We start from the raw sequence: 27,901 nt of genomic DNA on the forward strand, positions 1-27,901 counted from the left end.
AGTGTTATATAAGACAGACTGGTAATCATCTAAGTTTTCAGTGTGCTCTGCTGTCATGGTGTTCTTCCCTCCTGTCTCAACCCAACTTCAAAAAACACCAGAATCAGCAGAGTGTTGAACCAACAGTGGGTGGCCTGCCTTTCCCATCATTATTACTATAAGAATAACAATTCATTATTGGTATTATTATTACTGATATAATAATTGTTATTATTAATATTTCACAGTCACTGGAGACACCAGTCACAACATCAGTTAATTGAGAAAAAAGACACATTTGCCAGGAATATATTGAAAATAGTAAAGCTTTATTTAAAAAAAAAAACAACAACAAAAAAAACAAAACAACTATGAAAGAACAAAATAGCAGAGTTGTTCTTCTTACATGAGATGCTTGGGGTCACATACAGTCGGTGGCCAAGACAGCTTTCCTCGCTTCCAGCAGCTGAAAACACAAGCAGTACAATTAGTACTGCGCTGTGGTGTTAACACAACACAGATATAATGGCTGATACACGTTGATCCCATTCAGCACAGTGCATTCAGCTTTTTTTCTTTAAATCTTACCCATGTCGTTTCCCTCAGAGACACCGCAGTTTCCTATAAAACACAAAAACAACATCAAAGTAACTTTGGTGAACAAATATATACGCTCTTGAGCAGCAAGCATAGTCAATGCGGCACATTACACATTTCTATTCTTGATTTTAACATGTAAATCATTCAGAGAGTCGTGCAAAGAGATTCACTTAAAGTCCACAGTAAAAAAGAAGTTACTCACCTAATATCTCCAAAGTGTCCGCTGTCCTGCAGGTCCTCCTCCTGCTGCATCAGCTGATCGTGATGAGGATCAGCTGCAGCGTCGCGAGGCCGCTCCTTCGAAAAAAAAAATGCTTCCAGCACCTCTTCAGCTGTTCACCGTCATTTTGACATCTTGGTTTTGCTTTTTGCTGAGCTCCGTCTTGCTACTCTGTGTTTTTTTTTGGGTACGTTTCCATGTAAACAAACACATGTACTCTGTCTTGTTTTCCCTCCGTGTGTATTCAAATTTCCGTGAAGAACAGACGGAGATTGCAATTGTCATCCAATCGGGACACAGGAGGCGGGACAAAGCCTTCACAGCCCTCGCTGTTTGGCTCAGAGGACTGAATAACTTGGGTTTCTCTGACGAATCAATGCGCAGAAATTGATGATGTAAGCACGTTCAGTGCGGAGCGTGTGGACGTCTCAACCGGGCAAATCTGATATCGGTGGAAAACTCAGATTCTCCACTATGCTTGACTTTTGAAAGCATGTTAATAGGATTAGCGGCTCAAAAGTCAGGCTTTAGATGGATTTTTTAAATAAATACAACATACTATACCATGATATTTAGGAGGTATTTTAGTCAACATTCTATCCTATGATGTTTATGTTAGATTTTTAATAACTTAGTATACTCAGATGTTTTTGAGAAATTTTGGACCACATGCTAAATAATATGATGCTTTTAAAATATTTGTAATTGCATTATATCCCATGACTTTTTGTGACATTTATAAGACATGTTACAATATAAGTTTTTTGTATGTTCTAGTCTATTATATCATCAAAAATCATCATAGAGTGTCATCTAAATTTTCATAAAAATGTCATAGCATAGTATGTCATCCAAAATGTTAAAAAAAAAGAAAAAAAGTAGCAGTTCATTATGTCAACTTTACAGATTAAAAATCTTGAAAAATTTTCAGTCTTTAAGTCCCTGAAAAAAATTGGGGGTAATCCCCCCAGACCCCCTCCAGGGTTAGATCACAGAAGGTGTAGATTAACATTGGGAGACATTTTTCAAATAGGTTATTATGACCTTACGTCTTATATAAATCTGAACATACAAACATGATGCACACATTTTTAGTTCAGTGTGACATCCACTTTCTGGAGATATCATTATCTTCGCTGTCCATTACAAATAAACATCCATAAATCAGCTTAGAATTCATAAAAAAAGACTGCATCCTATTTAACTGGATGAAGGTACATGGTTATTTACAGTTTTCTTTACTGTCAAGCTAAGTTATAGTTCATCCATGGGTACAGTTCAAACAGGTACTGCTAATAGCTAATCTGGCACACTTTTAATGATACCAGTTTGTTTAAATGTTAACAAAATGTAGGCTAAAAAGAAAAAAGGTGCTCAACTCACAGCATCACTCACGTAATACACTTCCTATTTTATGCACTGTGGGATTGTACTTCTAAAAGTAAGATAATGATTATCTAACAAGTAGAAGTACAAACAAAATCTGTTTGTATCAATGTTTCTTTTGTTTGTTGCACAATGATTATTATCTGATATTAGTGACACGGACGGTGTCAGACTTTGATAACCCCTTTTAGAAGATTTTTAATCGTATGTAAAACGTGTCAAGAAAAAAAAAAACATCGCACAAACGTTCCACAGAGCAAATCATCAATCCGAACAGTAACTTTTATTTATTGTTTCCAGCTGCACTGTATGCTATATGTTCACCTTGTACAAGAAACAAATACAAATACTCACACTAAAAACCAAACAGTCTGCTAGCAGCCGTCTCTTGCTAACATCGTGGGGCTAAAAGGGATGGATGTGGCTGCTGCTGTCCACAGAGGGCACGATGCCTCCGAGAGCCACAGCTGGCTTCCGTTAGAGCAGAAAAATAAAGAGAGAAACTATAACGAAAAGAGGGTGGAGTCGTTCACATAAGACTATGATTATAAGAACATTTAACAAGGCAATACAAATCTAACAGGACTGAAAACCTTGAACATCCAAAAACGTACATTTGATATAAAAAACAAAAAAACAAAAACACGCACACAATGGAAAAAGAGGAGGAGACATGAAAAGCAACAATCCAGTTTTTTCTTTCTTTTCTGTTCAGATTTGGACATATTTTGGATGTTGATCTTTTTTTTTTTCCTGAGTCTGTAAGAGATTTTTGTTTTTCCTACCTCGCTAGCTGGTGCTGCAATATACTGTAGGTCCTTTGGATGAAAACAGGAAATATTTGGGACACTGTTCATGACAATAACCAATTATTGTAGGTACCTCAGTTTAGCAGAGTTGGAAATGCTACAATAGCAATATTAAATTGATGCGACACACTCAACGTGCAATCTCTAACCACGATTAGCAGTCTGTTTTTTCCTCTTTTTCTTTTTTGGTTTAATTTCTTACCTCATAGGCCGAAATATTCTTCCTGGAACCGAAAACAACATCTACTTCCCCGCACATTGTCTCTACATTCATGGGCCACCAGCGATGACAAACAGAAAAGAGCAAAGATGGAGTCCAGATTTCTGATGGAGACGGCAGACGATGCTGTTGTCATCAGCTGAATTTTCTTGTCTGTTAAACAACTATAAATCCATTCATTTTCCCACGCTGAAGAACAGAAAAACAGATATTCACTTGAAACACAAACACAGAACATAGGATAAACAGAGGAAAGTAAAAAAATAACACAAGACATGTTTGTGCTGAAATGGTTGAAACTGACACGGAAGGAAGGGAAACTGAGGCTCGACGGATCGTTTGTGAAGTCACTGTCCCTTCAAGCTCTTACTTAAAAGCAGAGGCTGGGTCAGATTTCCATCCTGCACATGGAAATGTCAACATGTCCCAGAAGTTAGGAGGAATCCCCCCTAAAATATACTTGAAAATAGAGATAAAAACTAAAATATCACATAAATCAAGAAAACAGATATGGGTGGAGGAAAGGTTTCTTCGGCGTATGAGTTTGACGGTTAGTCCCATCGTCAGTGTGGCAGCTCACGTGTGTGTGTGTGTGTTAACATCCACTGTCCGCACTCTGGGCTTAGTGGTTTCATACAAAAAGAAAACGTGTGAAACGTTGCCCGGCAGGCAGTCTGCTGGTAGGTTCAGATGGCTGAAGTCAAGCGTACAGTTGGATGGTTGAGTTGGTGGGGTTTCTGTTTTTTATGTTTGTTTGTTTGTTTGTTTGTTTGTTTACATCGGTTTTAGCCCCCTGCTCGGTTACAGCAGCAGTCCTACGGCTCAGTCATGTGCTCTCTCATGGGGTCACCATGTTTGGAGAGTTGGTTGGGGGAGGTGGCCTGTGACGGATGGGTACCGGGGGGCAGGGTGTGGGCAATGGGCACTCCCCCTGGCACCAACCCCTCCATCGGCCCGGGAATCCCACCGGGGGCGACACCCACCACACCAGGAGGGAATCTGGAGGAGGAAAGGCGATGATCAACAGACGTGCGTGATAGAGCACGAAACGGTTTCACTTAATTTAACCTTTTTTAAAAATTTTTGCAAAACAGCAAACCCTGGAAAAAGCCTGCTGCTGCTCAGTGGCTCATCATTCATTAATTACAATTTTTTTCTTCACCAAGAAACTGAACAAATATTTGCTGCTCCTGATCAAGTGTGATGTTAGACGAACAGCTAATAAAGAAAAAGCAAATCAACACATGGAATCTGACAAATTGTGTAATAAAAAATATATATACTTAAATATATTTATTAATGTACTCTTGGGGGTACAAATAAACATGACTGAGAGTCAAAACATCTTAGTTTTAGTGAAATCATTAAAAAAAATTATGCAAGGAGCACTGCAGCACTGAGGCAATACATGAGAATGTCAGGGGTCCTAATCTGGTGTAAGGGGAAGATTTTAATGGGTCATTCACCCAAATTTAGGAAAACAAAAAATATTTCTCACTTTGCCTATTAGGGTGTTTAGCCATAGAGTTGTGGATTTATTTAATCAGGTTTTTAAAATAATGAGATTTCTGATACAAAGGAGGCCGATAGAACTTTGTTTGTTTCATTAAGAATATACATTAAAACAATCAATTAGCATTTTCTTAATTTTTTGTCATAAATAGAGAAATAGTTTCCCTAGGAAGTGAGAAAATACATTTCTTTTTTAAAATTTGGGTGAACCAAACTTTTATCACAGGGAGCTGAAACGGAAAAAGTGTGTCTGGAGAGGACTCTTATGGAGTGGTCCAGGAATGAGTCCTAAAATCTGGAAATGAGTTAGCATTTTAGCACTCCTGGTCCCCTTGTCTCAAAGTCAATGGTTGTTTTGAATGGGATAATGGTTAGATGCCTGAAATAAGGTCTGTGATTAACACAAGCTTAAAGAGACTTTCCCGATTCGTTCTATGACATAAAACACATCAGTAAATACCCCACTTTCAACTTTGAAACCTTTACATGTTTTCCAAAAATGGTTGCCAAAATAATTGCTCAGTGACACTACAGAATGTCATCATTGCAGATCACGGCTTCACGGCCTTGTTTCTGGTGTTGACGCTGAAGTCATGTGGCCGTGGTGTGGTTCGTTTATAGCCTAACATTAGCTTTTTACTTCTGGCAATTGCATTTAGGTTTCAAAAATCATAATGGCGGTATTTACTTGTGATCATGTGTAGTTTCGTGGAAAAAATCCCATGGGTTTTTGTTGAGGGAACCAGGGCGATGCTAACTTCCAGGTTAGCCTACAGAAAAAAATCCCTACAGCAGTCTATTGCAAATAAAAGAACTGAGAACATCTCAGGTTTATTGCTCGGGGTTTTGCAAAAGTTTGAGAGCGTCAGTCACTTTGTATTTTTTCCCTGCAATTACATAACTGTGTCGTTTTCTTTTAGTTTCACTGAAAATACCCTACAACTAAAGCCTTCCTGCTCTCTGTCTTTAGTGGTCACTTTACTGTCACATGCAGTCATTGCAACATTTTGATTACACTTCTTGCTTATTTTACTCTTAATTATCGGGTGTGCCACATGTAGCTGTAAATGTGTGAAAACATCTTCAAACATGCCCAACATTTGAGTAAAGATGTGTGTGCTGTGTATTTGCTTCAGGGTGGTGGTGGTGGTGTTGGGTGGTGGGGGGGTGGGGGAATTGATGAGATGTTGGGTAGAGTGGGTTCAGTTACAGGACATGTGAGTTCAGAGTGTGAAGCAGAGAAAGGGGCCACAGGTTTCAATGAGTTTTGGTATTTATTAATGATGTTATTGGTTTGCTCTGGCCTGTGGGCCAGCTGTGGTAAGCATTCATTTACCTGGTTGAGAATTAGGTATATAATTTGTCCTGCATTCCCCCCGTTGCTATGGCCTGTACCATGGTTTGGTTCATTCGGCTGTGTGAGAGAAGCAGTTCATTCTGGTTGAGACAATATAGAGACTGAGAAACGATGGATCAATTCATTTGGGCCAACTGCTATGTATAAATACGCTACAAAAACTAGGACCCAGCCCAATATATTCAGGAAAAGAAAGTCAGAATTGTGTCAAACATACTTAAGAACATCTCCCCTCCCCTGCGTGTTAAGCCTCATCTAACTGCAGATGTTGAGGTGACACAGGTGATCTCTGTGTGATGTGAGAAGCTCGCTGGGTTCATTCACAGAATTCCCCCTCCTACCTGTAGGCGGCACCATTGATCTCAGGGTGAACTTGAGGCTGCTGCTGCTGCTCCATCATTCCCCAGGGTGCCGAGGTAACAAAGAACTCTTTGTTGACGCAGTTTCGGAGGCTGTCAGGAATACGGCCTGTGTCAGGGCAAGATTGAACATTGGTGAGCTGAGAAACTGAAATATATGAGCTGGAATGCAATCAAAGATGTCTACGTACCAGTGATGGCTCTGCGGATTTCTGTGGCGGCGGCCTCTCTCATCTCCAGTGATGCCTGCTCGCTGTACCAGGCGGTGTGGGGTGTACAGATCAAGTTAGGGGCATCTTTCAGAGGACCTTGGGAAAAACTGTAGACAGTAGATAAGAGACGAAAAAGAGAAAAAAAAACGTGACACTGAGGTACAGATTTTTATCATTATTATAAACATTTATGCTTAGAGGTATTTTTCACTGTTTCATCTCGTCTTATCTGTGGTTTTATCTTAGTGTTTTAAATTAGCTTTTATTTCATGTTTTATTTTGTGTACAGCTGTCAGACTGAGGGTAACCAAACATAATTTGGTTGTACATCTACAATGACAAATAAAATCTTCAGACAGTCTGTTCCGTCGGGAGAGATAATAACATCTTCAGTTTCCCATCTATGCTCTTATTAAAGGCACCAGACTTGATAAAAACAGCAAATTTAGCACGCCGAACACAGGAGCTGCTGGTCTACTGCAGCTTTAATCAGTTAGTTAGTGTGTGTTATTGTGTGACTCTGTTGAGTGCGAACTTACCCTTTAAATGCCAAAGTCACACAATAACACAAACAAAATCACAGAGGCAGCAGTGGACCAGCAGCTTCTGTGTTCAGCAATGTTAAATCAATGTTTTCTCAACAGCATCTGGCTTCAAAGAAAGCATAATGGCCTAATTTCCCATCAGAAATATAGTATATTGATTATTTTAGGTGGGACTCGTTGAGGTGGCTAAAATATTTTTTGTCGTGTACCCCTCCACAGCAGTGCTTAGCTTCAGCGTTGGACAACAGACTACTTTTTCCAAACTGAAGAATGCTGACTAACATCACCTGTATGTAATATACAAGGTTTTAAGGTCTATTTGCACAAAACAAAACAACATAAATACAGCAACAACAACAACAACAAAAGGTGAGGTTAAAAAAGCCACTAGGGGCTTATAAGGAATTGCACCTCAATATGGATAATAAACAAATACAAAAGTCATGTTATCAAGAAAAGTAAACTAACAAGCAAACAAAGGGTAAAAAAAGCATACATTAATTATTATTTAAAAAAATAAAATAATAAATCTTGGCTGACTGCTTGACTTATTTATGGATAAGTTCCCCATACAACCCCACTTCAGAAGATCTAAACTATCCCTCTAAAAATGTATTGTTCTGGTACAAATTTAAGAAGATTCTTGTCATTAAAGCTACAGTCAAACCATTTTTAAACAGTGAGTTGAATTAAAGGTGTAATCATAAACACCTGAAAGGCTCAGACTCGTGGACGTCCAAGGCGGCTCCACGTATCCTTCCTTCTTTCAGGGCCTGAGCCAAAGCTTTCTCATCCACCAGACCTCCTCGTGCAGAGTTGACCAGGAAAGCACCTTGACGCATCTGCACACACACACACACACACACACACACACACACACACAACAGCATAGCATACATTTTCATCCTTCAGCAATAAGAATTTCAGTAATCAACACATGTGGCTTTGAGAGTGCACACCCAGAGTGGCTGTCATTGGCTCAATGCTGCGTGGGAAGACAACATGCAGTGGGAGACAACGCTTTTCAAATCAAGAATGACAACAAAACAAAAGGCTTTTCAGAGAAAGGAGACATTTAAATGACACTAATCCCCTCATCTTTACATAAGCTCTTTTTCACGGTAAATAAGAAACTAGCATGTAAGTCATGATGCAGATGAACATATATTGTGTTTACTACTTGATTTTCTCTCAAAGCTGATAACACAATTAGAAAAAAACATCTGCAGTTTTGAAGCAGCCACCTGCTTAAGCAGCTTCTTTGAACCACTGAATTTGACACAACCTGCAGTTTATTGTATGTCCTCCAGGTGGCAGCAATGATCAGGAGAAGAATAACTCAAAAGTGTTTGCTGTATTTATTATATTAGGGGGGCTGATACCCAAAGTGGAAAAAAAAAACCTATAAATTTGGGGGTTAAAGTGCATTCTGTAGTTAGCTTAGCTGCTGATTCATCAAGGATGGTTAACTTGCACGCCTGAGCTGGCAGCACACTTAGCTGGCAACAGTGACTTGGCTGCTTAGTTGCACTCCTCGGCTTGTTATTGACTGCTTTGTTGGCAGCTCACAATAGATGTGGTGTGCTACATAACATATGGACTTTAAACATACAGTAGGTTGGATTACTTTGGAGGAAAAAATGTAAACATTCGTTCTAACGGCTGAGAAAAGTTCCTGTTTACTGGTTTTCTTACGTGAGAATGTTAAATTACTGTGTTCTGCAATACTACTACTACTACTACAAACAATAATAGTAATAATCATCACCATAATCATAATCAGAGTTTACAAAGTGCTTTTACAAACAAAGCCAAGCAGAATATCCCAAAAGCAATATAACACAAGGAAGATAAGTAGTAAGGCCAAACAACAAGGAGATAAAATTAAGGTAAAATTAAAACAAGAAGGCAGAAGATGCAAAAAAAATAGCACAGAAAAGACAAATAATAATGAAAAATAAATAAATAAATAAATAAAATGAAATAAAATCATTTAAATTAAATTAAATTGAGGTGAAAAATTATACCAATGAAACAAATACAATAAAAGAAATATGGCCCTAATCATGTAATATTTACATTTACATTTTTACCAAGACAAAAATGTCACAATTCATCCTTTTTTTTTCTTTACAAAAATATTAGATGGCTTGGCTCATTTTGGGAGAACATGCACAAGAACACACTCTGACTGACGCCTACACGAACTACACACACGCATGAACAAACAAACACAGCACACATGGCATGTTTGGGTCACACTGGCCTGCGCGTTATGAAACCATCAGCAAGAACAGACTGACTACAGGGAATCTTCCCAGCACATTATAGACAATAACACAAAAAATGGCCCATCCCCGTACACGCATTCCTCTTATCTTGGATCTGTAAAGAATCTCCAAACATACTTGTGTCTTTGTATGTGCTTGTTCCAAGCATCTTACCACTCACTAAAAGATTGTTTAAACAGCTTATAAATGGAAGTTGCCGACGAAGGAGCGCTGGAAGCCAAAGAATGCTAGTTACCAGCCAAGTCGCTGAGTTAAATCTGTGCTACCGATCTCTGGAAATCATTAGTCTACTGAGGAGAATGTGCAGCCTGCTCTGGAGGATAATGGGAACAAGCTTCAGCCAATCGAGGTTTATCAGTGTTTGATAAGTTGCAGCCTCTGCATGTCTCTAAAAACATGTTAGATGTGAAGTAGTAAAATCAGTTCCCTTTATCTTCCATCACTTCATATTACAAACTTACACAATTAATAAAGGCCTCCTACCTGTTTGATGGTGAAGTCATTGATGAGGTGGTGGTTGTGTTCGTTCAGGTTGCAGTGCAGGGAGACACAGTCGCTCTGGTAGAGCAGGTCTTGGAGGGTATAGACTCGCTGAACGCCCAGTGAGCGCTCCAAGCCATCTTGGAGGTAGGGGTCGTAGAAGATTACGTTGAAACCGAACGCCTTGGCCCGCATCGCCACCGCCTGGCCTGAGCGACCTAATGGAGGGAATGAGATTGGAAAAAAGCAAAGACTGAGAGAAGATTCAGATTCTAGTGGCTTACTTTTATTACTCAGTCTTTGGACAGTCCATCTAACCCCTAACAATTACTAAAAATGCATTTGTATATGAGTGCTGTATTAATTACATAATCTATTAGTCATTTCACAGAAAATCAGTCACAAGTAATGTAAATACTGATTCATCATTTAGTGAGCAAAAATGGCAAACTTTCACTCGTTCAAAACATTCAGCAGAATCAGAATATTTTTAATGTATCCAATACTTCAGTTTATGACCAAATATGGAAAAAAACCCTGTTTAACATCATGTGCATGACAGCTGGGAGCTTGTTAGTATGCTGATGTGCTCAAAGAATCAGCATGGATGTGTTCAGAATCACATACTGATTTAATGTCTACTACATACTCACAGACCATTACCATCACATGACTGTACATGAATGACGGCCATTCTGACCCAACCAGCAACTGTCACATATATCAAACATTGAAGTAAATTTCCAAAGAGGTGTTTTATGTATAAACTGGTGAATGTGGCTCAGGAAGAAGAGCAGGTGCTCCAATAATCGGAGGGTCAGTGTCAAAATATCCAGGATATGGAACCTAAAATTACTTTAAAAGGATGTACTATCGGTGTGTGAGAGTTTACATGGTAGCCTCAGCCACTAGTACAATAGTGTGAATGTGACATGTAGTGTAAAAGTGCTTTGAGCGGTCAAAGGACTAGATAGGCTCTATATGAGTGCAGTCCATTTACCATAAACTGGTCAGATCTTGGGAATCTAAACAGTCACTTTCTGAGCAGAAAAAATACCCTAACTTAAAAAAGTGATATACTGACACTGAGCTTTTAGCCTGGCTCAAATTTTCCATTGTTGCATAGACTGAAGAGATGAAATTCACTTTAGGGCAGTTAAGTTTGTCCACTAAGCTCATGTCTTATACTCTTGCTAATGAAGTATACATCCGCGTTTTTCCCATGTGCAAAATCCATATACACACAGTGTGAACGCACTACACGCTTTTATGTCCTACTCGGCATTAATGGTTTGTTAGCTTGTATGTGATTTCAAACACAGCCCTTTCCTATGTCCACCTTCACAAAGCCTAGCATGTCTGCAGACTCAGTCTTTTTCACTGCATTTAACAGATTGACCTGTAAAAACTTAAAGACAGATAAGACCGCTATGAAAATATTCTTTAAGCCCTAATGAGTTCCACAAAAATGGCTGCACTGTGTTAAGCAACTGACAACCTGGAAACAGTAAAAAAGCAAAGCAAAAGTGTAATTAGCACAACTAATTGCTTTGCAAAAATGAAGCTACATTGAGGAACACTTTATCCAGCAATGTGAAAAAGACAAATAAAATAAGATAAAGTAAGATTTAAGATTAATGTGTCTCAAAAAAGCTGTTCTGGCTGCAGTCACATAGTTACTAAACACATACAGTTGCTGTCAACTTAAAGGAACTAAAAGAAAGAAGCTCACCAAATCCGATGAGACCAAGCGTCTCTCCTCGGATCCTGGCTGCCCCTGATGCCACCTCCCGGATCTGCTCCACGCTCTGGACCCGCGTGCCCTCCCGGAGAGCCTGGTACAGCCAGGTGTTTCGCCGGTACAGGTTGAGAATATGACAAAGTGTTGAGTCTGCTGTCTCTTCTACAGCCGCTGAGGGAATATTACACACTGCGATGCCTGAAAAAGGTCAGATAGGCAAGAAAAATGAAGAAACAAATAAAGCTAAAGAGACGATAACAACATAGACACTTCAAATGACATAAGTGCGTCACAGATTTAATAGTTATAGTTGGTATAATTACTGTAGCTGTTTTGAAAAGAGATTAATCTTTTCCTTTACAAAATAACTGGCAGGAAATTTATTTTCTTTATGACCCTCCACAAAAAAGCACTGTGTGTTAAACTGAACTGTGAAGGATAAGAGGATAATTTTAACTGCTAATTATGCCCATGAAAAGAACATTTCTCAAAAAAAAAACTGTGTCAGCACACTAAGATGTATTACCACAAACGACAATAATTAGGATATCACACTAAATCCTGCTCTCATACCAAACATATGCCGAAGGGGCCAAGTGGGAATCGGAGGGAGAGTTTCATATCAGTTGGAGCATCTGCTCTGCATATGCAAACAGCGCTATTACATATTCTGTTTACAGTACGCAATAACTCCAGCTACATATGTTATTTATGTTAAGTCAATACAGCTAGCAGAGTTTGGTTTGGCCCCCTTCCAAAAGTGCACTATCCTTAATAATGCATTATTTTTTTATTTATTCTTGATTTTGTCTTATGCAGTAGTGAATGAATTAGCCTTATGTGCAGATATGATCCTTTCTTTTTCATTATTCTTAGCACATTTTTATCATCGGCTTCTGAACAACCTCACTTTTTATAACTGTCTTCCTCCCTGATTGTGTGCATCTGTCCCTCACCGAGATCCCCGGCAGCCTTGATGTCGATGTTGTCGTAGCCGCTGCCAATGCGGATGATGATGCGCAGCGCCTTGAACTTCTCCAAGTCCTCTCTGGTCAGGGTGATGGTGTGGTACATCATGGCCCCTACTGCCTCATTCAGCACCTGGGGGACATTAGAGAGGAGAAGGCATCATCATGGCTGTCTGATTACATCAGTATTCCCTCAGCGATCATAAGCTGGAAGTAAACTGGAAATCTGCATTCATATTATAATCACAATGAGTTCTTAATCAATATCATCCATGCATTAGAATTCAGATGGTTTTTCCACAACGTTATGTATGAGCTACTTTAATAAGAGCGCTTTCTCTTCCTCCCATTTCTCTGGACCTGAAGTTTATGTCTGCTTTTCTTCATCTAAATGCAAATTGATTGTTTATGTATGCCCTAAAACATGAGTGGTTGTCTGTGTGTTTATAATGAGTGCTTGCCAAAGCCGGTTTTTGTCACAATCCATTCATTCTGACCGTACGCAAACAAGGTTGAAGTGGATGCGGCCAGGATCATAAAGTAGACCGACAGCTGCTGAGGAACCCAGAAAGCATGAGCAAGTAGCTGCTGCAAGCCGTTAAATAACAGGTTTAAATTCCCAACCCGCTCAGTGAATTAACCTAACCCAGCCAGATTAGCATAGCCATGAATTACCATGCAACATTTTTTATTTATTTTTTTATTGGAGCTATCTGTAGTGAGAGCTGGATGCTAAATTCAAGGTTAAAGCTCTCCTCATGCATTAATCTCATTACTTTAGCGAAGCAGGCCCGGCAGCAGGCTTGGCTGGAGACGATGCTGGAAAATGATACAGAATCACAGTTGAACAGAAATACAAGCTGAGAGCAAGTTTACATGAAGTGGAAAGAGTGAGCAAATGGGTTTTGTGTTGCTTTAGTTAATTTAAGAACACTTCTGCAGTTTGTGCTGGCATGCAACAGTGCATGTGTATCTTTACATTGTTTTGCACAGGGCTAATACCTAAAGCAAGGGAACACGAAAGTTGTAAAGCACATGAAGCCCTTAACAATGGCCTTTATGTGCTATGACAATTTTACACTTGTGTAATGGAACAATTACACAGTTTTAACAAAATACTTGTGCAACATTGTGAGCTTTCCAGGTGTTAGTAGGCGTATTATTGGGCTTTTGAGTGAACCAGGCTAGCAGTTCCCCCCGTGGGTTCAGTCATTATGCTAAGTAAATGCTAGCTCTAGCTTCATATTAAGTATAAAAGAGTTATAGTTAGAGTATCATTCTATAGTCTGTATAAAAGAAGTAGACATAGTCTCCACATCTGACAAGTGAAGCCAATGCCAAGTGTCTTAAACCTGCATTCTTCCTAATGACCAGCAGGGGGCGACTCTGCTGGTTGCAAAAATAAGTTGGATCGTACAGAAGTATATGCGAAAAATGACCCTGCCTCTCGCTGTATTTATTACCTCAGGAAAGATTTTCTCAATGAGTTAATGGACATAGACTTTCAAAGTAACGGACATGGTCATCATGACATCACCTGTTGGTTTGAAACCTCTAGTTTTGAATTTTGGCCATTGCCATCTGTGATTTCTGGAGCCAAAAGTGACAACAAAAGTGACAACTCTTTTCTGTACCAGTCTGTGTACATTTTTATTTCTGCTATAAAACTGGGCATTTCAATAAGGGGTCTACAGAGATTGACTGACTTTTGGAGCCATCCTCAAGCAGTCGCTCAAAGAACTTCAGTTTTTTTCCGGACCCAATTGCTTAAATATAGCAAGATGTTTATTTTACCAGTTATGGTCCTATTTGGAGTAAATTAGACAATAAAGCAGGGGAAGCTTTAGGAATTTAGTGACTATCTAATTTTTGGTAAAACAAACAAATTATTCCATGAGGATTATGCCCAAACACTGCAACAAAGATGGACTAATTCAATACATTATTTGATCAATTTTACTTAACCATAACCACAATGTATATAACATGTTTTCCCTCCTCTTTGCTGGATGGAGGGACATGAGGAAAACAATGCAGACCTAAAAGTCCAGCACCATTATTTCATACATGATTATTTTTTTATAACTCATAATTTAAGATTATTCAAAACACAGAGCACAGTTTAGGTGCACACAACATAACCAAAAATCTCTTTTTCAATTCCAGCTGAGCCCCCCTCTCTCTTTCCCAACATTTTCAACCATCAAATAAAAGCTAAAAAACTCCCATTCATGTATGACAGATGTTGACATGCTCCATTTCTCTTGAAACATTCTTTTGTCCTGATTGATGTTTTCTGCATGAGCGAGATACACGCAATTTTCTCAATTACATCCTCGACTGTAGCTGAGATTTTACTTTGCACTTCAACTGCAGCACTTCATAAGACCAGTGGTTTCTGATACAGTGATGTGAAAGACACTTGAAAAACACACCACTTTTGATCTTTCTGAAAGTCTTCTGTGTCTTTCCAAGGACAGTGTTGTATTAGTTAATAAACCACAACTGTTTTGTAATACATTTCTTTTTAAGTGCACTCAACAGGGGTCCCAAAACACTTCTTGCAGGTCGCCACTGGCTTGTAGTTTGAGAACACAAGCATTACAGTTTACACTGATTCCTTGACTGACAGATTCCTTAATCACTGCATTTGCTCTCTCCCAGGCAGTGCATGCAAAAAGACAGCAGTGTGCTTTGGTTTGCTTGCTTGGTGTGCAAGTCTGTTTGTATACTTGTGTGTGAACAGTACTTCACTACTGAAATTTGCAGCGAGGTTGTTGGCGAGTGTGTAAGTGAGTGTGTGTGTGTGTGTGTGTGTGTGTGTGTGTGTGTAGAGTGCCCCATCTGTACCCTCTGCTGTGCAGTTATAGTTGTGGGAACGCTGCCAACATCTATTCTCCCAGATGGGTCCTCAGTATGTGTAATGTATTCACTAAGAGAGCATCGTACTGGACAGAGATTGCGTGCGTGTGTGTGTTTATATGTGTATGCGAAACAAGGAAGAAGTTATCCACAGAAAAATCAGGTATATAAATCATTAGGTTGGTATAAAAGTAAGACTGACAAGTACAAGGTAGCATTTTGACTGAAATTGACATAGCATTTAGTTGTACCCTTCCTCTTCCGTTTTTGAAATGTAAAGACAAAAACACTCCAGCTTGGATTGTAAAATTGCAACTGACTGGCTTCAGTGTTTAGGCAGTAAAATAAGACAAATGTTTCACCCACTCTGGCTCAGAACAATTATACTGCATTTCTATTACCAGCCTCCTCCTCCTCCTCCTTATTTAACAAGGCAGCACTTCAGCACCCAGTGGGATTAGAGTCAGTGATGAAACCATTATAGCTGAACTGGGAGAGTGGAACAAGCCAGTAGGCTGAAATATTATTAAAACATTACAGAGAAGGAGACGCAGGAGGAGGGTAAAGATGACCCTTCTAAACTCAACTGAAGGCAAATTACTCAAGAATTACATTAAAAGTTCATCCGACATCCATATCATGCCTGTTTCCTGCAGACACAACCACTACTGTTACAGCGAGCAACACAGATTGATGGTGTTGCTGCTACAGAATAAAACAATATGTGGTCTAACCTATTCCAAACACATACTGTAAATTAAGCTTATAAACAATGTCGCTCTTCCTGTTTGCGCATTTTCGCTGTGTGGCATTCAAAGACATCATAAATTTTAAAAAGCCAGATTATAAAAGTCTCCATAGGCAACATATAAACTATGTGATGGAGGAGTACATGATGAAGGAGAAACTACAAGAAACTGTTGCACATAATTCAAACTATAAACTTTTTTGAAACTGTTTTTTGTCTTATTTCTGTCTCTCTGCTTTAAATGTATTTATAATGAAATTTAAGGGTTGCTTATCTTATTTCAGTGCACTCAGTCTATGCAATTTCTTGATTTATGTCTTTATTTTTGAAATGTGCTATTTAGATAATAACTATCATGTGACCAAAGTTTTGTTCATAGGCTAAAAGTTTTGGAAAATACAACATAAAGACAGAAATTACAGCAATATATGACTGTTGGAATCCCAGGAAACATGAGATTATTATTAATAATAATTTTGCAAATATCTGAAGTTGCTTTTTATGACTTTGTCACTTGACAAATGATTTTGTTGCAGTTGAAACAGGGTCCCCTACCCTTCAGCATGTGACCAAAACTAAAAGAGATTTAAAGACCTGCATGTCTGAATAAATTAAATAAAGAACTGAATTTTTGTTCATGTGATGGATACTATGTACTTTTTTTATTTTGTACTTTTGTATTTGCAATCTTAAGAGACATCCTTTTCTTTGCTCCTGATGTGACTGTGCTGCATGGGGTGCAGCACTGACAATGACAACTCACATTTGTGGATCCACTATCCTTTAGATTTGAAATCCTGTTCAACCAGTTAACCAATAAGAATTGCTCACCCGTTGTAGGTTGACTGTGTGTGTGTGTTTGTGCCAGTTTGTCTTTGCTCTCTTTCACTCTGATGAAGACACAGTGGTGTTGAACTGTTAGTTTGTTTGTACTATAAAAGGCTGTAATTGATCGGTGTGCTCCAGCCCTTTCTTCTTCCTTGAAACATCACAGTTTTAATTCTTCTATTTTTTCTTTTTACATTTTTTTTATTGGCTGAGTCGTGAGACAGATTAAACCTGATTTCTACAAGCTCCAGATAGCTTTAAGCAAAGAAAAAAGGAAACAAAACTGACAGCAAATCAACAAGAACTAATTAAAGTTAATTACATATATAAACAAAGGCTGCTAAAACAAGCTCATAAATAAGGATCCTTCATGTCAAACAGTCGTGATTTAGACAGGGCTTTGAAGGCTGTTCTTGTTTGAATGTTTTATTTTTGTTTGATGGATTGATTTGATCGAGGTGTGTATGGTGAACACTGCAGCAGAAAGCTGGAATATTCATGTTTGATATTAGGTTTACACAGAGAAGGGGTAAGATTTGATTAGTATTTACTTCTTGCAGCTCGTTTTTTGACATTATATAGTTAATTTGTTTCTTGAAAATGGTTTCTTATCTTACCTTTATATTTTTAATCTTATTTTTTTGTATTTACTTTCATATGTTTGACATTAAATCCAATCTAATCTTAGATGAAGAGCCATCCCAGGTCAGCTATCCATTTTACAAGGGGTTAAAAGGTCAGGACTATAGGTTTATTTTAGTGCAGGTAACATTTTAACGGTTACTGTTATTTTAAGATTTATAGCTGCTGCATCTTCTAAACTCTACAGACAACAAGGAGAGACCAGAAGAATTATGTTTGTACCTTTTCATGTATCTCCTGTGTGGACTGAGCATCACAGAAAGCCACAGTGGCAAGATCTTTGAGGATGGGCATCTCCACGGTGCAGTCGCGCCCATCCAGCAGCGCCACCAGGGGGCGCGGGTGCATAGGCCCATTCATAATCTGGGGCCGAATACCTGCAGAGAGACAGAGGGAGAAAGAGAGGGAGTTAATTATTTATGTCTGGCACACACAGTCAAGTGAGCTGCAGAAGAAGCAGTAAAATGTGGGAAATGCATCCCGCAGCAGGAAGTGTTTACACAGGCTGGGACTGTGTGTTTTACTGTGTGATATGCTAAACCAGTGACACACACACGCCCAAGTGTGTGTAGTTCTTTACTTTAAATCACTATCATCATCTCCCTTACCTGACAACACTGGTCGATATCACACACACACACACACACACACACTAACTCACTCACACACACCCAACACTGGTGATATGAATACCCCCCTCTCTTGCTGTTACCCACACTGTTACCAGGCAACAGGTCCTTTCACCCCATGAGGTCATCACCTCCATTATCCTATCACTGTACAGAAGCTGCCAGGCCTTCAGTGTGTGTGTCTCTGCACCTTCTGTACAGTTTACACCCTTCACACAACCGTTGTGACTCTGAAGAAAATCAGCCGGTGTTCAATAATTTAATTTAAACTTCGTCTGCAGGTTTGTCCTCTCAGATTGATTTTTTTGGCTTTCTATTTTGTGGTAAGTTGTGATACACTTGCCCTTAAGAGAGAAAAGTGGCAAAAAGCCTGCAGGAAACTAGAAATGTGCCACTCTTTGTAACTTTCTCTCTCACTGCCTCAATGCTATATATTCCTTAGGTGATCAGAAAATAGTGTAAAACTGAAGAAAAAATGTTAGAGTGTACAACTAAATTCCACTGAAAAGAGGGAAAAGAGAAAGGAGAAGGGGGGGGGGGGTCCACACACCACCACTCTCTGGCTCCCTGCTGCCTGTTGTCATGGTGATTAGAGGATTTGGGCAGGATTATGAAATATTTTATTTAGTGACATCTGCGCTGCTGGAGAGGACATCCAAGCCTGCTCGCTCCATGTCTGTCTCTAACTCCTCCACTTTTGGGAAGCAAGGACGGTGTTTGTGACCTACACGACTACAACATGCTAACATATGTACTTTAACAGATCAGATTGTATAATGGGAAACAAAATAGAAAAAAAGACGAGGTGCATGTGAATGAAGCCATGTTTCAGTTAACTGTGCTTTTATTCTGCGGCAGCAGGCGCATTTTCTTTTCTGCACACTTGATAAAAAAAGGTTGCATTGATTACTGATCCAAGTTTTGAGAGAATGGCTCACTGAAATGGTATTTTTTGGAGCTGGTCTACAATTTAAAGGCCCTAAAAACCCATTTTCTCATTCAGCTTGTTACTGAGAGTGATGGGATGCTGCATGAACGCACAGATTTCTGCCAAAGTTAGAACAGTTTTGGCTGTTTCACAAGAGATTTCTGTATTTTTGTACGCTTCTCACTGGCTTGAAATGGGCGAGGCTCAGTTGTGAAAGAAGTATAAAGAACCTAAATTTCATGCCAGTTGTTGGGTTGTTGGTTTATGTTGCCAGGCCACTGTCGATAAAATCTGATCACACCACACCCACACAGTCCTGCTGAAACAGATTAGCAGATATTTTGAATGCTTAAAGGAATACTTCACCAGCAAAATTATATATATTAATTAGGCACCGTGTGTTACCTTAAATTTGTAAAGAATAGTTTTTTTTTCTCCACTGTTTCCACAGTGATTGAAGAAACAAAAATTTGTGAACACTCCTGATGAACTGAAGTACAGGGACCACATTTAACAGCAAAACTATATAAAAACATCCATTTACAAACTCTCAAACAAATCATGCAGCATAATCCCATGTCTCATTTATCCAATAATATACTCAGTACTTCCCAACATCCATTTTTGCTTAAACCTTACTATTTAAAATATTTCAGTACAAGCAGTCTCATGCACATGCCTGAGCGAGTGTATGCGTCTGAACTTTGCGCAAGTGGAGTTCAAATGCACATGGATTTTCAGGCATGCTTGGGGTACTCTACTCATAGACTGAAGTGTTTTATGGTGTAACATTTTGTTGTATTGACTCAAAACTGGATTAATGAGACTTAGACTGTACTGCAAAATTGTGTGAGTGTATGTAAAATGAATGTTTTGATACAGTTTTACTGATTAAACACAGTTCCCAATGACCTAATACTTTTTTGGATTCTCTTTTTTATGCAGAGGGATGTGATAAAAAAGTCTTCATAAAATTTTATGTTACAATGGTGAGTAATTGATATACAAATTGTATTTTAGCGAATTAAACATTCTTTTGAGAAATGAAAACAAACAATATTAATTTCTCAAATGTTTACCAATTGAGTTTCCATGGGCTTTAAACCTAAAATTGAGTCTTTGAGAATTTGTCCATTTTTAGAAAAGATTCTGGATGCAACCGTGTACAAACTGTGGATTCTCATTGTAGCTTTTACAAGCTACATACACCTCCACATCCACATGCTCTGAAGATATACAGCGCTAAAAGGATGCTGAAAAAACAGGCCGTAAATTATGCATCGTTTGATGCCTTTATTCACATGCAAATACACACACACACACACACACACACACACACACAATATCAGACCACCTGCACTAAACCTATCAGAGAGAAATGGAAACAGGGGATTAATTTAAAAAAGAGCTTAGTGCAGCGTGTCATTAATATCACAGCTTTGACAAACTGACACACAACCTGGATTTTTGTTCTTTTTCAGGGTTAATTCATCTAATAACTGGTGGCGTTCTCTCGGTCTGTCTCCGTCTCTGTCTCTAACAAACCACAGAAGAAGGTGAGCCACATTCAGACATCTCAGACACTGGGGTGTGCAGCAAAAACTCTCTACAAGCAGAGAGGACATGTAGAGAGTAAGAGTTCACTGTTCAGAGAATTAAAGACAAGAAAGAAGGAAAGGATGGGAGCGGTAAGAAACAGGATGAGGAGGGAAGGAGGACAGTGCTGGTGATGGGTTTGTATCATCGTATCTCATAAACTTACATCTCAAGTGGGTTGCCCACAGTACTTACAGGATGAATTGAAAAATGTGGCCTTTAAATGGTATTCCATCAATTTTACACAGTCAGTTCAGTTTTCTCATCGCAAGGGCTTGAGACGCAACATTTTTCAACAGAAAGCCTGCAATCTGAATGTGATGAATTAAAAAGATGCTGGCATTTAGGAGCCAAGGTGGGCCCAATGTAAGAAGCTACTAAATTGTATTATGGCTGTAATTGTAATTGTAATTGTAATTAAGGCTGTATCCGACTCAGAATTATGTCAGTCAAATTAGATTTGGCTAACACAAATACAAATTTTCAACTATTTGTTTTTTTTTGTTCCATATAGACTATGTACAGACTTTGACTGGATGTGCAGGGTCAAAGTGATGTTCACCTAATATAGTAAAACAGCCAAGTTAGCCCTCTGAGCTAATACATGATGACCACAAACATTTTTTGCCGTCACTAGATATCAAACAAAATGCCAGAGATTCTATCATATTAAGTTGCTGTGAGGTGTAAATTCACCACTTCCATGCAGAAGGCAGAAAATAACATGTCAGAGTCTGACCTGACAAGTTCTCTTTTCCTCCGGGCAGCTGCCTCTGACTCTCACTCAGACTCACCCTGGGTCTGGGTCTGCAGCTGCCTGTGGCGTCTAAGTGAGGAGCTCTCACTCTGCAGCTAAATCTGGGACAAAAATGCTTCCATAAGCACACTACACATTGACTGACAAACAGAAAATAGAAAAAGGTTGTAATTTCAGTCGACAGAGGGCTGACGATTTAAATCTTGGACTTTTGTGGAGTGCTTAGAGTGCAAAAACATTGTATCGTTGCTTGACCCATGCTGGACACTAAAAGCCAGGATATCTTGGCCTGTTATGCTTCAGTTTTGATTATTCTTTTTTTCTATCTATGATTTGTGAGTTGCTAAAGTTTATGAAAGTGCTTGATCCAAATTTGAGGTTAAAGATAAAAAACAATTTCATCACAGCCTCCTCTGAGCAGTTTTATCCAGCAGAATGATTATCTTTTCAATCACTGCTTCTTTTGATGAAATTATGTTGTGTTAGTTATTCCTGACCTTTTCTTCCCATTTTTATTATTATTGCTTTGCTTTTATGCTTTGCTTACTTTGTCATCTGTGTTTTGTTTTGATTTTATGAGTTTTACAGCGGCATTGTGGGCCACTTTATAACTGTGTTTTATAAAATGCTGGAAAGATAAAGAGATTGTGTTTTTATTATATTCCATTATATTACAGCCATTAACAATATTATTATTGTGAAATGCTCCTAATAAAAGCAGCGCTTCATAAAAGCCTAAATGGCATATGAAAAGAGAGGAATGGCGAGAAAAGAAGAAAGGTGCATAAAAAATGAAAAGGTTAAAAGAAATAATGTGGGAGAAGTGACCTCCATCCTTCTGTTCCTCATATAAGCTGAAAGCATGCATTATTGTCACCAGGGGAAACTAGCTGTGTGCGTGTGTGTGTGCGTGTATGGTTAGTATATGTTAGCGAGAGGGGGCTGCTGCCAAACACACCTGTGGCTCCACAGCTCTCCCTGCGCCTCCTCATCACTCTCCTGCAGAGTTCATTATCACAGCTCTGACTGGTTGAGCAAAAAAAATACTTCTATCCTCTAAACAGTCACACACACACACCTGGAGATGAAAAGACAGAGAAGCAGCAAACGCAGAATAACTCACTTATATTTTACACACACACATAAACAAGAAGCGACTGGTGGAAAAAAAAAGCAGCGTCACTTGTAGGAAGTAGGTCAAACTGCTATTGATTAATTATTTCCAAGTGGCTAATAGCCTTTCTCGAGCCTAATAAGGCAGAACGTGGCACCGCATTTAACACATGATGAATCTGCGGATAATTAACGCCTAACAAGGCTGTTAATGAGGGTCTTAATGACTCGAATACCTGGCCAGTGATTTGAAGGGGCTCTTTGGCTTTAAAACAGAAAGAACTGAATCTTCACTCAACCAAAGACATAAAAACTTAAAATGACAGTTTGTCTATTGTATCTGATGACAGGTTCAGACACAGAAATAATGCTTGGACAATCATAATGTGTATTCACAAAGAAATAAACACAATTTTTGTTGGAAAGGTGTTGTTGACTAAAGCTCTGTAATGGCCCCTACACATCACGCCTTCAGGGATCGTCTGTCACATCACAGTTAATGAGTTTTGGGGTTTCCGTCTCCAGTCTCACACTGTCAGAAGTACACAGCACTACATTCCCTCCTGCCAGCGCAGGTCGAGCACAATCCATCATCATTTTAAAGTTCTTAAACTAATCAGTGACAAGTTTTAACTGCACATACACTGTCCTACGGGAAATGTTATTTAGAAATAGGGCTGAGTTGTCGACATAAGCGATGACATCACATCATATCTCAGGCAGGTACACAGTGCACGTCAATTTCAAACAGTCCACAGAGCTCAGCATGAATGCATGACATCTGCACACGTCATGCATGTGATGTACTATATAAGCTGTCTTTGTCATCAGGAGTTGAATGTTATGGTGGATATGTTAGCATCTAAGCAAAGACGCCTGCCAAGCTGCAGACCACTATGGACCATTGTTTGAGACCAACAAACAACAAAATCAGGCATGTTTTAGTGAGTTCTTGCTGTTTCCATCAGCTTGTTAGGTCTCAAATGTGGGTGTTTTGTAGCGACCAGGTGACAAGAATAGTGCCACGTTGTTTTTTGCAAAGACATCGCTACCTTTGCCACTGGGATTGTACCCAAAAAACAGATATTTTAAGCCAAAATATGTTTTTTTTCCTGACCAAAACCAAGTGGTTTTTGTGCCTAAACTTGACTACTCATTAAACACAGACTTGTTGACGTGTTAAGTTTCAACTTTTCCCATACATAATAATGTACACATGTAATATATCCAAGGATTGCAGAAACACACAATGCCAACATTTTTTTCTGGAGATAGGAGCGCTCACATTTCTAAAGAGATATTTCTTAAAATGTATGCATACGCCTGCTGCAGCCTCAGTGATCCACATGTACTGGCTGTGCCACAGCTCAGAGAAGATTTTAGTGGATGCATTTCTAACTTTCAAGATGCATATTTGACCGCAGCTAACAAAATGTTCTGTCTTTTACCTTCTAGATGGACGAGCAGCATTTCTCAGATGAAAGAAAGCTGCAAAACCTAGACACTTTCAATGACTTGAGAAACTAAGGTCTTGCTTTAAATGCTTAAAACTTGCTACACTGTAGGTGGTTCTGATAAGACATTTTATAAGGTCAGGGGGTCTTTTCTGGCATACATTCAGAGCTAACTTGTGGTGTTGACCTTTAACTTGACTCTCCATCAAGAAAATGTTTTTCTTTACTGTTATTATTGTGTTTTGTTTGGGGTTTTTTTCAAATCAACATTTATTCACACAGTTTCGTACTGTGTGAAAACAATATTTTGTGTTTTTTTCTGATCAGTTAATGTGGGTGGGAGAGGAGGGAAGGTCAAGGTGTATTTTTGATTTGAACTGAAAAATAAAACCTACCATCATGAGAAAATTGAATTGGCATCTTTTTTGGAAACCAACACAAAATGATTGAAAAGAAAAAGAAACAGAGCTGAGTGATATGGCTGAAATTGATAACAGAATATAAATGACGAAGAATATAGATGATGAAGAAGATGAATTTCAGCATACAAAAGTATCCAAAATGTTTTTTAATGCACTTTTTTCAACATAAGATAAAACCAAATATTTAAGTACTCATTTAGTTATTTTCAAATTGTTGAAGATAATTTATTTAGACAACAGAATTACTGCTTATTGTCGTAAACCACAGAAACACATTACCAGCTCTGGTAGAAATATCACGGAAACATTGCACTGCCTTAGTGTATGTCTTATTTGGTTACAACAGGCTTCTGTAAACTAAATGCTGATTACCGCATGGACATTATTGGTCCTTGTGGAATATTACCGAGACGTAGAAGTAGCTTGCAGCCGCAGACGGCTGTAATAACAGTCATCTGTTGATGTAAAATGTTAGCAGTAACATAACAGGCAACGGGTACCTTATGTCTGATGATTTTAGATGATTAACTTAAAGAGAACCAGGCACATTTTTATCTAGTATTATGAGCAGACAATTTTGAGTTACAATCATGTATTAGCTATGTCATTTAAAAAAAAAAAGTGTGTGATATACAGAGATTGTGAATTAATAAGAAAACAAACTATAATACCCTACAGCTTTCATCACAGATTGCCAGATATGGATATGGGAGTCCTATCCCAAAATTCATCCAAGGGTAGCTCCTATCACCCTCTCTGATCACACAGAGCCGGTCTTATGGCAGCACTTACAGGCCAGAGGTCCAGCTACTAAAAAAAGAAAAAAAACTGATCACATCTGGCTCTTTATATTCACTTCACTTCACTCATGTCTTGCCACACTCTCTCTCTGTTTATATCCATCTCCTTCCCTCCACCCTTCTCTCCCTCTCTGGTTGGGTCGGCACCAGCCTAGGGAGTTTGGCAGCAGCTTGCCAGCTGCCAGCCGCCCCACCCAGCAGCCAGATCCAGAACCTGGACTCCAGGAGCCAAAAGCAAAACCAGAACTCTCCTTGTCCAAACACAGAGTCTGCACCCAACACCAGACGAAACACCACTCTCATTTTTACGCAGGGCATAAATGCACCACGGATTTGCTGTTACGTAAACCTCTGTGAGCAGTAGAAATAACATGACTAAAGATGGTTTACATTAGGCGCTGGGATATTTTGGCTGGTAGTCATTGGGATAAAAATGCAAATTGCTTGTGTCAATTTCCTGTTATTGTACCCAAAGTATTTATCGTAGCACAACAGCCAGCATTGTCTGTAAGCCAGCGAGTAATAAAGGAACAAAGCCAACAGCTTGACTAACTAAATCTGAACCGTGTTCAGTGTGACAGCAGATAGTTTTATCCAGTGGAGGTCATGTGTTGTTACATCCCTCCAGGGAAGCTTGAATGGACTAAGACTGATATCATCCTTTAGCCAACGCTAATCACAAACTGGATGATTCTCCAGGAAGTATGAAAACTTTTGGCAGAGCTGGCAAGAGCGTACTTTAAACCACAAATGGATTACAGATGTTCCAAACTAAAAAGCCTTTTTGGATTCTGACAACAGAAATAGAAGTCATCTTTTTTAAATAGTAGAGAGAAAAAAAAAGCAGAACTCATAGAAATATGTCTCTCCTTAGTGAATACGATCTGGTGTCTAATTCTCTCGTTTGGAAGGGGTGATCTTGGAAAAGCAGCTCTGAAAGCATCGCTGCCAGACGCTGTGAGTCAGAGTTTTCAGAGGGAGAAGGATCATTTCCTAAATAGAGCGCAAACAATCAATGAAAGAAAATAAACTCCAGCTCAAACCTGTGTCTCTCCCTTTGGGTTTGGAATCTTTAAATGGTATTTGATATTTAATAATATCTTCAATTCTAAAGGTCTATTTTCTGACGGATCGTGCACTCTGGTTTTGTGGTTTCATGGATTTCCAACACGCTTCAGCTGGTTTACAAAGACGATTTCATTTGGAAGTTAATGCGCTCCCCACAGATTTGCTTGTGGCTTGTTTGTGAGCAAGTCCCACACTTTGAAAGGTAAACTGTCCAATTGGGGAGTGCAGAGTCGTATTAACTTACCTGCACTGTTGTGATTTCATGAATAATTACACTGTGTACTCTGCCATCTCGAATCTCTGTTAAAAGCCTTCGGAGACAGTTTAGTATCCTTGCCTCACACAGGAGTGACACACTTTAGAGACTCTCATTTATATCCTGATGTCTTTTTCTACTGACTCTAAATTACAGGTGACTTCCTTCTGCCAACCAGCCCATTCTTTTCATTCCCCTCTCGCCCTCTCTTTCGCTCTATTTCCCATCTCCTCCTGTGTGTGAAAGGTGATGAAATGCTCCTAAATGACTCAAACTGGTGTGATGCATGTGGTGGACACTCCCACACCGGTCCCCACACCGATGGAACAATAAAACTGGAAAAACAAAAGGAAGTGAGGAAGATTTTCCATGGCATGATGATGTCAGGGCCACAGCGGCGGTCGCTGAGTTCACAGCGAGCTTTCAGAGAAAACTACTCCGCAGTTGATGCCGAGCCAAAATGGGCTCAACGGGCTTAGGACCAACAGCTGGTTCTGGTTACCTAGCAACTCCCAAGCTGGGGGCCTCAGTGATGGGATAGTCCGAGAAGGAGAAAAGGAGGGGGCTGTGGCGATAACCCAGTGGGTGTTTTTCTTTGTGGCAAGGGCAGCATGTGAGACAGGAAAAGCTTGATTTCATATTAAATCTTGCCCCCCAAAAAGGAAACGTGCCACAGGCCACCCAACCTGGCAACCCAAACACAGAGCGTGGCACAGTCTGCATTTTCTGCAGCTTTTTTCAGGGAGACATCACAAACACGCTCGCTGTGGTACTGCGCACACACTGACACACAGAGTTTGGCTGCACTTAGCTTCACACACACCCACAGATGATAGCCATTAATGATCAGTGATTATCCACGATGTCACAGATTTTGTTGAATAAAATGTTCAAGGGCATTCACAGCTCTCTATGCCAAAACTCCCTTCTACTTCTGTTCTCTTAGTGCTGTTTGTGAACGTCCACCTGCACGCTACTTACAACATGAAAAACAGCACTCAATAATGGCGCATATGAGAAGAAAACGGCGCCTGTATTCTTGGGAGTGTCTACTTTCTTGATGTGTTTACGATCCCCTGGCATCTGCAGAAAAAGAAGGGAGGTGTAATCTTTTTTTTG

The 27,901-nt window shown here is 39.3% G+C and overlaps 1 protein-coding gene across 3 annotated transcripts in view; it reads right to left on the reverse strand.

Moving 5' to 3' along the window:
- Positions 1 to 2,449: 2,449 nt before the first annotated feature.
- Positions 2,450 to 27,901, reverse strand: part of LOC121954556 (C-terminal-binding protein 2-like) — an 80,711-nt gene continuing 55,259 nt past the window's right edge. For 2 of the 3 annotated variants that reach the window (XM_088086278.1, XM_042502136.2), the window contains 8 exons: positions 17,982 to 18,136; positions 12,668 to 12,812; positions 11,703 to 11,909; positions 9,974 to 10,188; positions 7,911 to 8,041; positions 6,634 to 6,761; positions 6,425 to 6,551; positions 2,450 to 4,213 (listed from right to left, as the gene is read on the reverse strand). In XM_088086278.1, the coding sequence (XP_087942404.1) occupies positions 4,030 to 4,213; positions 6,425 to 6,551; positions 6,634 to 6,761; positions 7,911 to 8,041; positions 9,974 to 10,188; positions 11,703 to 11,909; positions 12,668 to 12,812; positions 17,982 to 18,136 (1,292 nt within the window). In that variant the 3' untranslated portion in view covers positions 2,450 to 4,029. Of the gene's footprint in view, positions 4,214 to 6,062; positions 6,141 to 6,424; positions 6,552 to 6,633; positions 6,762 to 7,910; positions 8,042 to 9,973; positions 10,189 to 11,702; positions 11,910 to 12,667; positions 12,813 to 17,981; positions 18,137 to 27,901 lie in introns of all 3 variants that reach the window. The other variant, XM_088086277.1, reaches the window with a different exon arrangement.

The sequence above is a fragment of the Plectropomus leopardus genome, chromosome 13, assembly GCF_026936395.1.
Source record: "Plectropomus leopardus strain MGB_pleo_1.0 chromosome 13, ASM2693639v1, whole genome shotgun sequence".
NCBI classification, from domain to species: Eukaryota; Metazoa; Chordata; class Actinopteri; order Perciformes; family Serranidae; genus Plectropomus; species Plectropomus leopardus.